The 13,540-nt window shown below is 45.3% G+C and overlaps 1 protein-coding gene and 3 non-coding genes across 5 annotated transcripts in view; 2 read left to right on the plus strand and 2 right to left on the minus strand.

Annotated features, from left to right (window-relative positions):
• Window positions 1-1,166: 1,166 nt before the first annotated feature.
• Window positions 1,167-1,238, plus strand: Trnap-agg. Its single transcript has one exon. It is a non-coding gene; the product is annotated as a tRNA-Pro (tRNA).
• Window positions 1,239-1,650: 412 nt separating this feature from the next.
• Window positions 1,651-1,722, minus strand: Trnap-agg. The gene has a single exon. It is a non-coding gene; the product is annotated as a tRNA-Pro (tRNA).
• Window positions 1,723-1,928: 206 nt separating this feature from the next.
• Trnap-agg lies at window positions 1,929-2,000 on the plus strand. The gene has a single exon. It is a non-coding gene; the product is annotated as a tRNA-Pro (tRNA).
• A 777-nt stretch (window positions 2,001-2,777) lies between these two features.
• The window catches only part of LOC117135139 (protein outspread), a 78,900-nt gene continuing 68,137 nt past the window's right edge, over window positions 2,778-13,540 (minus strand). The window contains exons 4-11 of one of the 2 annotated variants that reach the window (XM_033295195.1): window positions 12,875-13,451; window positions 4,850-7,503; window positions 4,572-4,706; window positions 4,359-4,498; window positions 4,097-4,246; window positions 3,933-4,044; window positions 3,382-3,730; window positions 2,778-3,126 (exon numbers count right to left, since the gene is read on the minus strand). In XM_033295195.1, the coding sequence (XP_033151086.1) occupies window positions 2,933-3,126; window positions 3,382-3,730; window positions 3,933-4,044; window positions 4,097-4,246; window positions 4,359-4,498; window positions 4,572-4,706; window positions 4,850-7,503; window positions 12,875-13,451 (4,311 nt within the window). In that variant the 3' untranslated portion in view covers window positions 2,778-2,932. The remainder of the gene's footprint in view (window positions 3,127-3,381; window positions 3,731-3,932; window positions 4,045-4,096; window positions 4,247-4,358; window positions 4,499-4,571; window positions 4,707-4,849; window positions 7,504-12,874; window positions 13,452-13,540) is intronic. The other variant, XM_033295196.1, reaches the window with a different exon arrangement.

Here is a 13,540-nt window from a genome sequence, read left to right on the forward strand (position 1 = left end):
CTTAACCCCGCTTAAGATTCGATGCCACTGAAGTCGGCCTGCCAATCGCTTGAATTAAGTAATTTCGATTCCGTCACGTCAGTCGGCAATCCACGCGACGGCAGCTGAGGAGATAATCAAATAAATGCATAGTTAGCCGGGTTTCCAAGTTGAAAGAAAAGCGCCACTCGGGATTATTTGCTTTCCCGAGTGTCCCCACAAGGGTCAGGGCCAGACTCAATGAAAAGCCGGTCAGAGTGAGGGGGCAACCCAAACGAATTGTATCGATGGCTTGCCAATGAAGTGAAAATCGTGATTGCAAAGGCAAACAGCGGCCTGTAATTTTCACTAATTTCTACACGTTTTGTTTTACCTTTGGCTTGAATTGGCTTGCTTTTCTAGTTTTTTTCAACGTCAACATTTTGTCGATTTGCTTCCCAAGTAGCTAAAACAATTATGCGAATTAATGGCGAACGGGGGAATGAATCGCGCAATTTCAATAGTCATTCCAATTGCCAAAAGTTCAAATCAATTGCGACTCATTTAAAGTGACGTCACAATCGCTCTGCTGCCAAAAAAGGCAATCGATCCACAAGGAAAACACAATCCAAGTGTCCATAGCAGATTTTCCAGAGTTCTCGCGAAAAACTCCATAACAGCAAATGCATTCTGCATTTTAAACTGACCAAAGGGTTTTTTAGTCCATCTCAAGTTGCACGTCCCAAGGGAACGTTATCCGACGTTTATGGAATGGGACTTCTGTCTTCCAACGATTGACCATGGGCGTAGTCGGTTTATAAAGGTCTCCCGACTGTAAGTATTGTCTGTGAAGTGTGCTCTTTGAAATGCGCCTTTCCCCTCCGGATGAAAATCCTGACTACGCTCTTGGCCAGTTGATTTTCTTTCTGAGTTTTCTGAAATCCATTTGGATGCGGCAGACTGCATGGAACCATCGATGTCTGAACACACTTATTTATTCAGTAGTTACTGTTTTTGCTGGCTGCAGCTGGAATTACTCGAAATGGCATGTAATGAGTCGAGTTCTCGTTGCCCTTTCGTTTTTTGCCGGCGTCTTCAGTTTTCCTGGAAAGCTTATGCCAGATTTAGACAGCGCCAAAGCTCTCTTCGCACTTGCATATGGAGTGCCCGCCATAACAAAACGGATTTAAAGCGCGCATTGAACAACTGGCTCGTTGGTCTAGGGGTATGATTTCCGCTTAGGGTGCGGGAGGTCCCGGGTTCAAATCCCGGACGAGCCCAAGAAGAAGTAGTTTTTTTATTGTGTTTATTTTTTATTTCCTTTAACAATTGCTAGTATAATTATAGAGGATGTAAGAAGAAAAAGAAGAAACAGCAAGATTAAAATTCATCTCTGGCAATCTCAAAAACGGATTCATATACACAAATACAAAAAACAATCCTTGAAGTTTGATTACGAAATATTTATTATCAGAGCACTTAAGCGAACAGTTAGAATTACATACATGTATGTATACACATCATATTATCTGCATGTGCACAATGTTAAGCTTTTATAATTAAAAACTATCGAAGGGCTTTAAATGTTTTTGCTATCATCCTTTTTGCTATTTATTATCTTTTAAGCTCACTATACGAATGTATGCATATGTGAGTAAAAGATCACCGTTGGGAAAAAAAAATAACCATCTTGGGCTCGTCCGGGATTTGAACCCGGGACCTCCCGCACCCTAAGCGGAAATCATACCCCTAGACCAACGAGCCAAGTGATCGTCGCGGCTCACATAATCACACCAATTTTGCACAGTAACAGTTGGTCTTGCTCACAATTTCCATAAAAATATTTTCAAAATGCATAAAAACTAGTTTCATTGCTACTTTCAAGGCTGGAGCTTTCTGTTGACCATTAAAAAAACCTGCTCTTTTCGTGTTGTGATATGAATAAGCTTTTTGACCAACGTGTGACAACTGGCTCGTTGGTCTAGGGGTATGATTTCCGCTTAGGGTGCGGGAGGTCCCGGGTTCAAATCCCGGACGAGCCCAAGAGAAAAGAGTTTTTTGCTTCAAATTATAAACTTTGCTTATAGTTTTTATTTTTGTTGCACAAATAACGACTTATGGGTAAATAATATTAACATTTGTTGTTTTGCCCCGCTTATTTAGTAAGATTAAAATTGCTTTAATTAAGGTAAAATATATTGATTAATACCAATGGTTAACAAAACAAAAATAAAATTAGACGATATATTGTTTGTATTTTCTTTATGTATAATGCATTTACATGTATGTAAGCTGAAAACAATTTCAATTTATTTAATACAAACGAAAAAAGAAGCAACTAAGCTTGAATACTTGTTGCTCGCTTGAAAGTAGACCTATGAACTACATAAACATAAATAAATGACACATTTTGTGGACATAGAGAATTGGATAAACGTACAGTAGAATAACATACAAATACAAAGATAGAATAGATGATAAATACATAAATTTGGCCCAAAATTGTTGTGGTTTTGTTGCTGTTGATGACGCAGTGGATGCTGCTGTTGTTACATTTGTGGGGGTTAGTTTTCCATTGCTCGACGTCCCTTCCACTTTTTGCATTGGAAGGGGGTGAACAGTCGTTGTTAGCTAAACTCCATTCGAAATCTGAAGCTCCTCATATATGTGTGTATATATTTCACTTGACTGCTACATCACCAACATCATCATCATCATCTTAGTTATGATCTTCAACCAGTTTTGCGCTCTGTTAGAGTAATGTTATTCGTTTTATGTACATACATCATGGATGCTGTGCCGTTCGATTTTGTCTTGCATTTGGTTGCTTGTTTTAATTAATATATTTTAAATAATTATAATTATTTAGTTATTATTAGCACTAATTATTCTTTGGTTGTTCCACTGGTTCTGTTTGTTGTTTTCTTGCTCTTGGTTATTGCATTTCATTTTCGATATTATTTGTTCGATTTGTTCATTGTGCTTTTTCTTCCTGGGCTACCTGTTGCTGAATGTTAATGACGGCAGCCGTTTTAAACATTTGCTTGTGACTGGGCTTTTTTGGATCGATTGTTCGTGCTGTTGTTGTTGTTATTTCTGATGATGCTGGTGATGTCTGTGCAGCGGATTTCCTTAAACTCTTGCCAAACGTGGAACTGCCCTTCAGACCTGCAAAGAGTCCCAAAAAGAGGAAATGTATCTACAATTAGTTATATTTTGGACTTTTACAGGAAGACAGATATACAAATGTGTGATTATAACGACAGGAGCACTGGGAAAGGATCTGGAGAGATTTACGGATAGACAGAAGACAAAAGCAGAGACAGCCGTGATGATAACGATTACGTGTATAGAGTGTAGAGAGAAGAGTGCGCTGCCCCAGGAGGGAATAGAGTGGATCGAGAATGGCGTTTTTGCGTTTACCTTGGTAGCTCAAACGATTCTGATAGATGGCAAATATATCGAAGGGCCTGTAGCATGGCTCGTAACCATCCTCGGGCCCATCGAGATCTCGATAGAGTTGCGATCTCTGACTCTGATCAGAAGCGTTTGCGGCTGGCACGAGGGAACTGTTTAGCATATGGGAGGGTATCACGAAGAGACTTTGCTCCATTTTCTCGGGTGGCGCCCGCGATGAATCGGCGGTTTCTCTATCGGAATCGGGATTGGACTCAGTGTCGCTCGGGGCCGCTGATGTGGTTGCTGCTGTGGTTGTAGTTGTGGTTGCGGCAGGGGTTCTTGTTGCTGTGGCACCCAATATTTGAGGTGCAGGCTTGGGTGGTTGGTTGTAGTTGTGGTGTGTTGTTTGTGTTGTGTTTTTGTATTTTGTATTTATTTTTTTGGGATAGTGGAAGATGGTAACAAAGTGGATTAGTTGTTGTCTGCTGTTGTAGTGATTAGTGTTAGTCACAAGTTATACTAATTGATCTAGAGTTAATTAAGGGGTTCTAAGTGATATCACTACAGTTTCTTACCTCGCTGTCTTCACAATCAGCATCTTCTCGAGCGTCGGAGGTGAGGCCCTGCACGAAGTGAACATCATTTGATGGATCATCGGAGGCCAAGTGAGCACGAAATTGTTTGTTTCTGCAAGATGTTATTAATGTAAGGCTGTCCAATTGAATATAAATTACCGTACCTCAGCTCCAGTTGCTGCATCTGCTGGAAATGTCTCAGCTTGCTGTTGGCCATATGCAGTTTTTCCTCCAAGGCCGCATTCTCCACACACTTGATGGAATACTTTTCGGAAAAAGCGAGAATTTCCATTCGCAGCTCTCCGAGATCCTCCCTTAAAAGTAATTAATGTTCGTTTTAGTTTTAATCGAATTTTGCTCAAGGATTTGATATTTGGATACATGTGTTTTAGGTCTTCTTCTACAAAATATTCATTCTATACTTACTCTTTCAGTTTGGCGCCATCCCCTCGCATTTGTTCGCCTCTTTGGACCTGTCGCAGGAACTCCTGCTTAAATCGAGCCACCTCCCGCTGAACTTCACTCTGGTGTGCTTTTCTCATCGCGTCCAGAGCAGCCAAAGTGGCCTGTAAATGTAGTAAATAAATCCAAAGAAGTTAAGAATCCAATAAAGGTGGATTGGTGGGCTATGAGCTGTACCTGAGTTTCCTCGGCCAGGGCAGTTTCCTTCTCGGCCAGCAGGCGCTCAATCTCCATCTTGTGCTTCTGCTCAAGATCCAAAGTAAGCCGCTTATGCGAAGTTTCCATGGCACTCAATCCCTTCTCGCAGAGTGTCTGAATTGTAAAGTATAAAATTTAGATATTAAAACGGATTTAAATTTTATTTATTTAAACTATACTATAATAATAATAATATATATATAATACATATATAATGATCTTTTAGAGTACAGTGGGATTGCTGTGATTGAACTCACCCTCAGCTGTTCGATCTCAGTTTGGTACCGCTTACGGAAGCTCTGCTCATCGGCTGCGTTGGCATGTTCGGTGTGGTAGACCTCCCTCAGGCACTCCAGTTGCTTGCCATGTTCCCGCTCGAGGAGCTCCAGTCGCTTTTCCAGTCGCCGACAACGCTCCTGCTGCCTTCCCAATTCCTCGCTCAGCTCCTGACGCTGCTGCAGGAGCAGCTCCTGCTCCTGTTCCTGGCTGGCGCACTTTTCTAGTGCTTGGGCCAGGTCAGTCTCCCGCTGCTCCAGCAGCTGCTCACTCCTTTGCAAATCCGTTTCGGTTTGCTGCTGCAGGGCGGATAGCTTTTCTACACGCTGACGCAGATCGCAACACTTGTGACAGGAATCCTGCAAGCAAGTCAGCTCCATCTGCTCACTGACCATCACACAGGTTTCGGCCAGAGCTCGTTCCAGCTGGCGTAGGCCATCCTTGCGATCGTTCATGGGCGAAACGGAGCGACGGGTCCTTTGGCCGGCGCGAATTTGCTGCAATTGGGTGAGACTCTGCTCCAGACGCTCCTTACTGCCGAGGAGCACGTGCTCCAGGCTGTGCAATCGCTGCAACAGGTGGGCATTCAGTGGTGACTGGCTACTGGATTCGCTGCTGGAGGATTCGGGTGGCGTGCCCTCCTTTCTCTCCACCGTTTCCCTTTGCAACTCGCTTAGTTTCAGTTCCAGTTGCTCTTTTCCCTTCAAGGACAACGAACGTCTCCTCTCGGATTTGGCCAATTTCTGCTTAAGAGCCCGCACCTGACGCTCCGAGCTGCTGTACTTCAGGGTCAGATCCTGAATACGGGCTGCCATCAGCTGCAGTTGAGCTCCATCCTCGTGCTGCCGCCTCTCCAACTTCTGCTGCAGAGCAGCTTGTGCCAGCTCCAAGGCATCGTATTGATTTTGCGACTGCTTCAGTTCCCGCTTCATGGCTCGAATTTCGTTAACGGCCTTCTCGAAGCGGGATCTCAGCTCATTGTACTCCTCGGCCAGGGAATCGCGTTGTAGGCAGTAGGGATCAATGTCGCTGATGGTGGTTAGATCGCTCAGTGAGTCCATGCGTTTAATTTTGTGACGCTGCAGGTTGCTGAGAGCGGCACCACCACTATGATCCTGAGCCTGTAACTCTCTCAAACGCTTGTATAGTCCTTCGTTCTCCTCGATTCCCTGCGCCAGACGGTCCTCCAACTGCTTGATTTGGCACTGACTCTCGGTGAGCTGCAGTCCCAGATTGTGCATCAGATCGGAGGCACTCTGTTTGGCCTGGGTAAGTTCGCTATTCAACTGCTGTTGCTGCTCCTGCAGACGCGCAGTCAACTGCTGTTCGGTTCTTTGGAGGGTGGCCAGTAGCTCCGACATGCGGGCCTCCCGCAGTGAAGCCTCTGCCCGCAAGGTCTCACATTGTTGCTTGAGTTCCCTGCTCTCAGTTGGCTGCATTTCCTCGGGAACTACCAATAGGGGCAATTCATCACTGGCCACACTGTCTACCGTACTGCGCCGTGAACTTGGTGGCGAACTGCGACTCCTTTTGTGCAAGCTGGCCAAGCTCCGATTTCGCAGGCAACTTCTCAAAACAGGTGGTGAAGGTGACAATGGTGATCCCCAGTCCAGACTATCCCGCCTGCCGCCTTCCGAAGCCGTCCTGTACTCCTCATCCGAGGAGAAATGTGGACCTGCTGGGGTGCCTGGAGTGACAGGACTCGACGATGGCTGTTGCAGTTGAGCCTTGATAAAGTCCTGCTCTATATCTGTCTGCTTGGGAGGTGTGTCTAGTTGGGGCAATCCGGCAGCACTTCTCAGGACGGCTAGCCAGCTATTTCGCGAACTGGGCGACAAGCTGGCCAAAACCAAGCGCTGTTTGTCCCAAGTAGTCAGCTGAAAAGCGTGCTGCTTGCTTGCCGCAGGTTCGGGTATAACGCTGGTTAGACTATTAACATCCAGGACGCCGTCGAGGACACCTCGTTCCTCACACAGGGGATCTCTATAGTAGAAAAGCGCTGCACCGCTCAAGGTGAACCAGTGCTTGGACCACTCACCCGTCCGATTGTCCTGCTTCATGAGCCAACCCTTCTTGGCATTTAGCGATTCCTCCTTAACCGAAGGCTTACCTTGACCAGAGGATGACTTACTGTTCGCCTTACCCACCGATCGCAGCTCATCCGTTTTGGCCATGTAGTTAACACACAGCTCGTCCAGATTGCATCCGCCATCGGGATCGCCCCTCTCGTGCTGGTAATGTTTCGGTGACTTTAGGTGCAATTGCAGCCTGGCAGTGGATTTTGTCTTGTCACCCTGCTCCATAACCGTGGGTATCTTCTTGACTATGGCGGAAACAATCGCAGGCGTGGAGTTAGATGCCAGGGGCAAAGATTTGGGTCGCTCGCTGGCTGGATTTTGGGATTTGGTACTGCTGCTGTTGGAGGACATCTGGAAGTCCGTCTCATCCCTAGATGTCACTTGGTACTGGCTGTGATGGGCGAAATGATGCTGGTTGTTCAAGGCATTGTTCACCGCCGTGGACCAGCGTTTGTTCTGCTGCTGACTCAGATTCGTTATGGTGTTGGCAATGTCCTTGATCGTCTTTTCATCGCGTCGAATATCCTCGATCAGCAAGCATGTCGTGGGCTGGGAAACTGAAAAAATGATAAAATTCAATTAAGGAGCAAGTCAAATTGTATTTAGCTTAGCTTTTTCACCGAAGATCAAAACAAAGACTATTTAGTATTATTAATTCAATGAACCAAAATCACCATTAACCACCATCAAAGAATAAAGGAAAGATCGTTAAAAAAGATAACCAGGCAATTATAAGCACACAAGCATGTCGGTGATCAAGGATCATAAATTGCACATCGGCCTTAGCCAAAAACAAAGCTCAACCAGCAATCTACGCATTCTTTTCTCATAATTGGCTCAGCGTCTTCATTAAATACTTTGAAATATGAGCATGTTGGTAATTTCATTTGGCTGGCTGACCGGTATCTCTCTTGGCTAAGCAAACCATATCAATGCCATTGACTGAAATTAACTTAGACACAGGATCGTGTGGACGGTGGATTGAGGATTGAGGACCGAGGATTCGGAGCCACACTCCACCCCTAACAATATTTATGTCCAGCATAGGGCCGTAAAACGCGGCGAGAGAGCCAAGTTATGTGCGGGCAAATATAATAAAATTATTAAAACGGGCACACGGTGTATTGTAAGGGGATCCGAGGGATCGCGATAAGCCCGGCCAGAAAGCCCTGAAAGAGATCCCGAGAGCGCTGCAGAGTGCCATAATTTTATTAACACCCAAACAAGTCGAGGAGGACGAGCCATCAAGTACGAACCAGACGAACGAGAGGCGGCAAGCACCGAGTTGTCCCATAAAATATGTGATTACAAAATATATATTTAGACCTGTTCCAGCCAGCCGCCACATTTAGGTTTATTATGATTATGATACAAATTTCCGACTGGCCATAAAGTCGAGCGTCCGAGATGACTGGACTGACTGAACCCGAACCTCGAACACACAGCGCTCTGGATGCGCATCAATTCGGTCAGTCGAACAGGTTGGTCGCTTTTCGGCTGCTCCAGCGGCGTTTATCTTGATTATTGAGCTGTTGCGAAAAGCGAAAGGAGGTGGACCAGCAGCCTCTGAACTCCAGCTTCAGATACGAATGCCAAAGCCAAGGCACCAGCCCCGTGCTCGGAATGGGTATGGTTACTGGGGATCCAGCTCAAAGCTCTGACAGAAACAGAGCTGGCCACTGACTGACTGACTCACCGAGCAGGTTCAAGGTTACTGTGCTAACAGCGCCAAGGGGAGGTTACGGGTTACGGAGTAATGGCGATGGCGATGACGATGGGCATGGGGTATGCCTTTAATTGGTCGACTTGTCGGCCCATCGCGCTAAAGCAAAAGCCTGACCAAAGTGGCCCTGGCGACTCTACGTCGATTAGGGTTTGGGGCCGGGACTATGTCAGCAATGGAATTTATAATGCTTATGATATTACACATATCCGAAGGGAAGGACAATAGTACTTTAGCCTTTAAAATGCGGTTTGTTATGCTCACTACTCTGCTTTCAGGGATTCTGGGGCATATAAGAACGAATCAAGTTCAAGATCTTAATGTACGTCTAATATTAAGTTGACCCATGTTTCAAACATTCAATGCTGTTCTATTAAGCCTAAAACCATATCAAAGAACAGATTTGAACAATTGAACAATTAGTTTGCAATAAATCAAATTTACAATCTTAAGAACACACTCGGAACTATAAAGTTTATTGACGGACCCCTGGGGAGTAACGAAAGTTAAAATATTTTTCTTAGCTTTAAGAAGTACCAACGAGAACCTCTCTGCCGGCTTACAGGTCATCCTTCATTCGTTTCTTGATTCCCCGCCGAACTGGCCATAAAACCATCCCCACTTGCTGCTTTATTATCTGTGGCTCTTTGTTTCGCTTTTGTGGCCTGCCCTTGATGTGTTTTGCACCATTTAATATTTATTGTGGCTTTTACTACGCGCTTTCAAGTTCAAGATCAAATCTGAGAACACAGACTTCAGTGGGGCGAACGAAATGAAGGCGCGTAAGGTGCTAAGTGTAATTAAGTTGATAAAAACAGTGTTCGCAGATACATGGGCTGGCTAGTGGCTTGATGCCGCTGTTGATGCACAAAGCCCTATAATTATGGTTCCTGGCAGTTGAGGAACCCAGGCGATGCGACCATATAAACGGGGTGGATCGGGTGAGGGTTTGAGATTTTCGGAATTGTCTCTGGTGGCGACTCTTTATTCATTTCTTTAATTAACAGCATTTGATTAATTATGGCCACAATTAAGCGCACTCAGGACAACCCACTCAATCATGCACGGGGCTTCCTGCAAATAACTCCTGAACTCCCCGAAATCCCCGATTCCCGTCTATTCACCTCACTTGCCAACGAAGCTCCCGCCTCAGACGTAATAAATAATCAAATTGCAAGTTGATTTACCTGCCCGGCTCTGCCTTTTGGGCGAACGAAAGCGAAAATTGCCTTTGGATTGGAATCTCGCTCCCGCCCGTCGGAACCCAGCCCTTCCGCCCGAGGGCCCCCTCACACGATGACTTTGAAAAATTTCTAACTGGCCGTGCAGCCCGCTGCTCCCTGTGGAAAAACAACAAAATAAAACCCTGCCAGACCGGACCCCAGCTTGTTGCATAAATTTTGCTTTCGAGTCGTTACACTTATGAATATTGATTGGTTATAGGTGATGGTGGCTTCTACTGCCGGACTGCCGGTGGTTCTCCTTTCGAGTTCCAAAGTCTCCCAGTTCTGGAGCTCAGCAGTCTCGTAAATCGCACAACCTGCATCGTTAGCTGCCGAGACGCCTCCTGGCCCATCCAGTGCTGTCATTTTGCATTTGCACAGAAGTTGTCCGGCCTCAATGGGAGCTGGGTCCGTCCGCATCCTAACCACGTTTGTTAACATGCTTTTTCTGTGTGGCTCATAATGGGGCTGCTCAATAGAAAGATAATGAATTCGCGGTAGAACTAATGGAACTCTCTCTCTATCTCTCCTCTCCCGGCATCCTTCCACTCTTTTTACAAAGTTGCAAAGGGCTGTAATTAGCGATTGATATAGTATGAAGGTTAGCCACCGATAACATAGCTCGGCAGATAGTTCAAATGCAAGTTCTATGTCAGAAGCACACTGAGAAAAGTTTCAGAAACAACCTTTAAAGTAATGGAAAGACAAATTATGCAAGACATGAATCTTTGTTTACTTTAATAGGCATTCTTTCAGTGCATCAGATTAATGGAATGCGCAGCTACTTTGTTGCAATCATAAGTAGTTACTTCTGCACTTCCTTCGGTCTCTTACAATTTGTCATTGTAATACAATCTTGCACTTAATTCTTGTGAAACGCAAACTTCTTCGGAAACTTGTTCGGTTGTAATGGGCCCTAGGTTGAAGATTTGATTGTTGGCCTGGGTTCAGTATTTTTTGGGGCGTTTAATCGCCGGTTAGCTGTGTAGCTGCATTTCGTCACCTCTACCGCGAGTCTGCTGAAATTTCTAAACTAATCCACAAAGCGAGGCTTTTCCACACCACAGCCCGAGATTTATTTGCACTGTAATTATTCACTTTGCCGTGAAACTTTGCCCATTACAAGTCCCTACAGAAAGACACATAAAGCAGCTAGAGACTTGGCTAGAGAAGCCACATGGTGGTGCACTCATGTCCAGAGGGGCTATCATGTAGCGCTGACTTGGAAAATATTTCAACTGGCCCCGGCCTGACATTGGCCTGCCGACGGCTATTAGGTGTAGACAGTTTATAATCTTTGTCGTTGTGCATTTTAAGAGCTTTTTTCATCCTCCATCCTGCATCCTAACACCCATTCAGAAAGTGCTCGCCCAGCCAACCGTCGTCCAATGAATTGCCTCATTTGCCGCACAATTTTGCTTATTGATGGAATGTAATTAGTCTATGTCAGCACCCAAGCTCCACGAAGCGAGTGAGCGAAATGCCCTAGAGTCCTACCTGGTAACTGATCTCGGCCTCGCCGGACCTCCAGACCCATTACTAGCCAACGGTGCATCGCTAATCGAAAAAGGTGGCAAATGTGAGTGTGAAAACTGACCATTAGAATGTACCCAGAAGCGGTACTTTCCGCAGGTAAGTGCAATAATGAAATGCATTCTCCAGATCTATTATTATTATTACGGATTGTGTGGGTAAATGAAATGAATAGTCGGAAGCCTAGAGAGATGTTGAGTTGCAATTGTTTCATATTCCTAAGCTTCTTCAATGTTTCGTTACTTCGATATTTTGTTTAAATTACAAAAAGTTATTAACCCTTGAGCCACTGGAGATGCTTGGTATATTTTCGCTTTCCATTTCGTGGGCTTTGCAATTCGAACTGGTTCACGTCTTTAACTGGCGATTTATCAACGGAATAATGCCATTTGATGTGGATGCTGAGCCTTGAATTTGCAGCCAAGGAGGGGAGTTGGTCCAGTCCACAACCAACACCACCACCACCACCCTCTTTGGATCCATCCGTGATGGCACAACAACGGATCTGAGGGCAGACACTCTATAATTTAAGCGTGAATATCATTTTTCCATGAACAAGTATCCTGCAGCAATGTATGTGAGAACATTCACAGTAACTGCAATTACCGACCCACCAACCAACCGATCCTCACAACGGACCAACTCCACTCTAGAGAGTCTGGCTGGGATCTAAAGAAAATTTATGAAGCCTACCATTATACGATCTTAAGTAGTGGCGAGGATTCCTCTCCAGCCAGCCAGCCCTGCTTCACGATTGTCCCTGTCTTTGTGTGTGAATTCAAGGTTAATTTCGTGGCTGCGGCTTTAACTAGCTGCACGCACTGCCCCCCATCGCCATCTTCCTCAGTCGCTTCCTTGCCCCGAATATAGAATATTCCTGCAATCCCTCAGCGGAGTCTCTCGGACTCGCTGTCCGTCTGGGCCCAGGTTGATAATTTTGATTGCTGCAAGCCATAAATGATCATAAAAATTATAGCAGCCGATACGAGCTCAACCGAACCCACCGCTTCCACATCCACGAAAGGGCAAGCGGAACACAATTCGCGAAAAGGGTTCAAAATACAGAGCAAAAGATAACTAAGCTTGCCAGCCATTTTCATTAAAAAGTAAAAGTCAGATTCATCAACTATATTGCGTAAAGATAAATGCCATTTTGGCCCTACAACCACTTATTATTCAGTTGACTGTTAAATTGCTTGAGTTATTACCACAACTTGATGAAGGTTATTATTGATAGATCCAATTTTATAACATTATTCTAACACGAGATTCAGTTAAGATTTCTTTAAAAGAAAAGTTTAGTTATAGATTTTTAAATAAATACTTGCTAAGAGCTTTTTGCAATTATAAGGTTTGTGTTTCCGCTAAGTTATAAATTATTTGATCAGCTTTTTAGATTTCCCAACATAAAGTTAGTTTCATTAGCATCATATCAGATATTTTACTTACCCCGATTTGTGATCTCGTTGCCGGCATTACGATTGTTCTCGTCCTGGCCCCCCATGCTGACAGTCTTTGACTTTCTGGGCACCGCCGTCTCATCCTCCTCGTCCTCGTCGACATCCTCGCCCGTTTCCACTCCGTCGTCCTCCTCATCATCGGCGAGAGCTGATTGCGTGGTGGTCAGAGGCGAACCAGCGGTCTTCGTGGAGCTGGGACCCAGATCAAGGCTGCTCAACAGATTGCCTGCCGACTGGGAAGACGTAAGGGTGTCCTTGTGATAGGAGCTGTGCCGATTGCCCAGCTTAGTGGACAGTGTCAGGTCGCCGTTGCTCGATTGGCGCAGACTGCCCACCACCTGACCACCGGGCAGGGTGGCGCTTCTCTTGTGGCGACCCTTCGACTTGGGAAAGGCAGCCAGGATGTTGAGCCACCACTGCGACTCCTCTGAACTGGTGCCCTTCACAAAGGTCACGCGCTCGGGAGCGGTTATGGCGATGGAGTTGGGGTGACCTGTTACCTCCACGGCGCTGGTGACCTCCAGCACTTTGGTCATATCGACGCACGCCTGCGGTATGGTTTCGGGCTGTAAGAAAGATATGTAATTAATAAGTAATTAGGAGAATTAATTAATCGGTAATAAAATGAACTCGGCCTATCGCGTAACAATATATA

This window comes from Drosophila mauritiana, chromosome 2L, assembly GCF_004382145.1.
Source record: "Drosophila mauritiana strain mau12 chromosome 2L, ASM438214v1, whole genome shotgun sequence".
Taxonomy (NCBI): Eukaryota; Metazoa; Arthropoda; class Insecta; order Diptera; family Drosophilidae; genus Drosophila; species Drosophila mauritiana.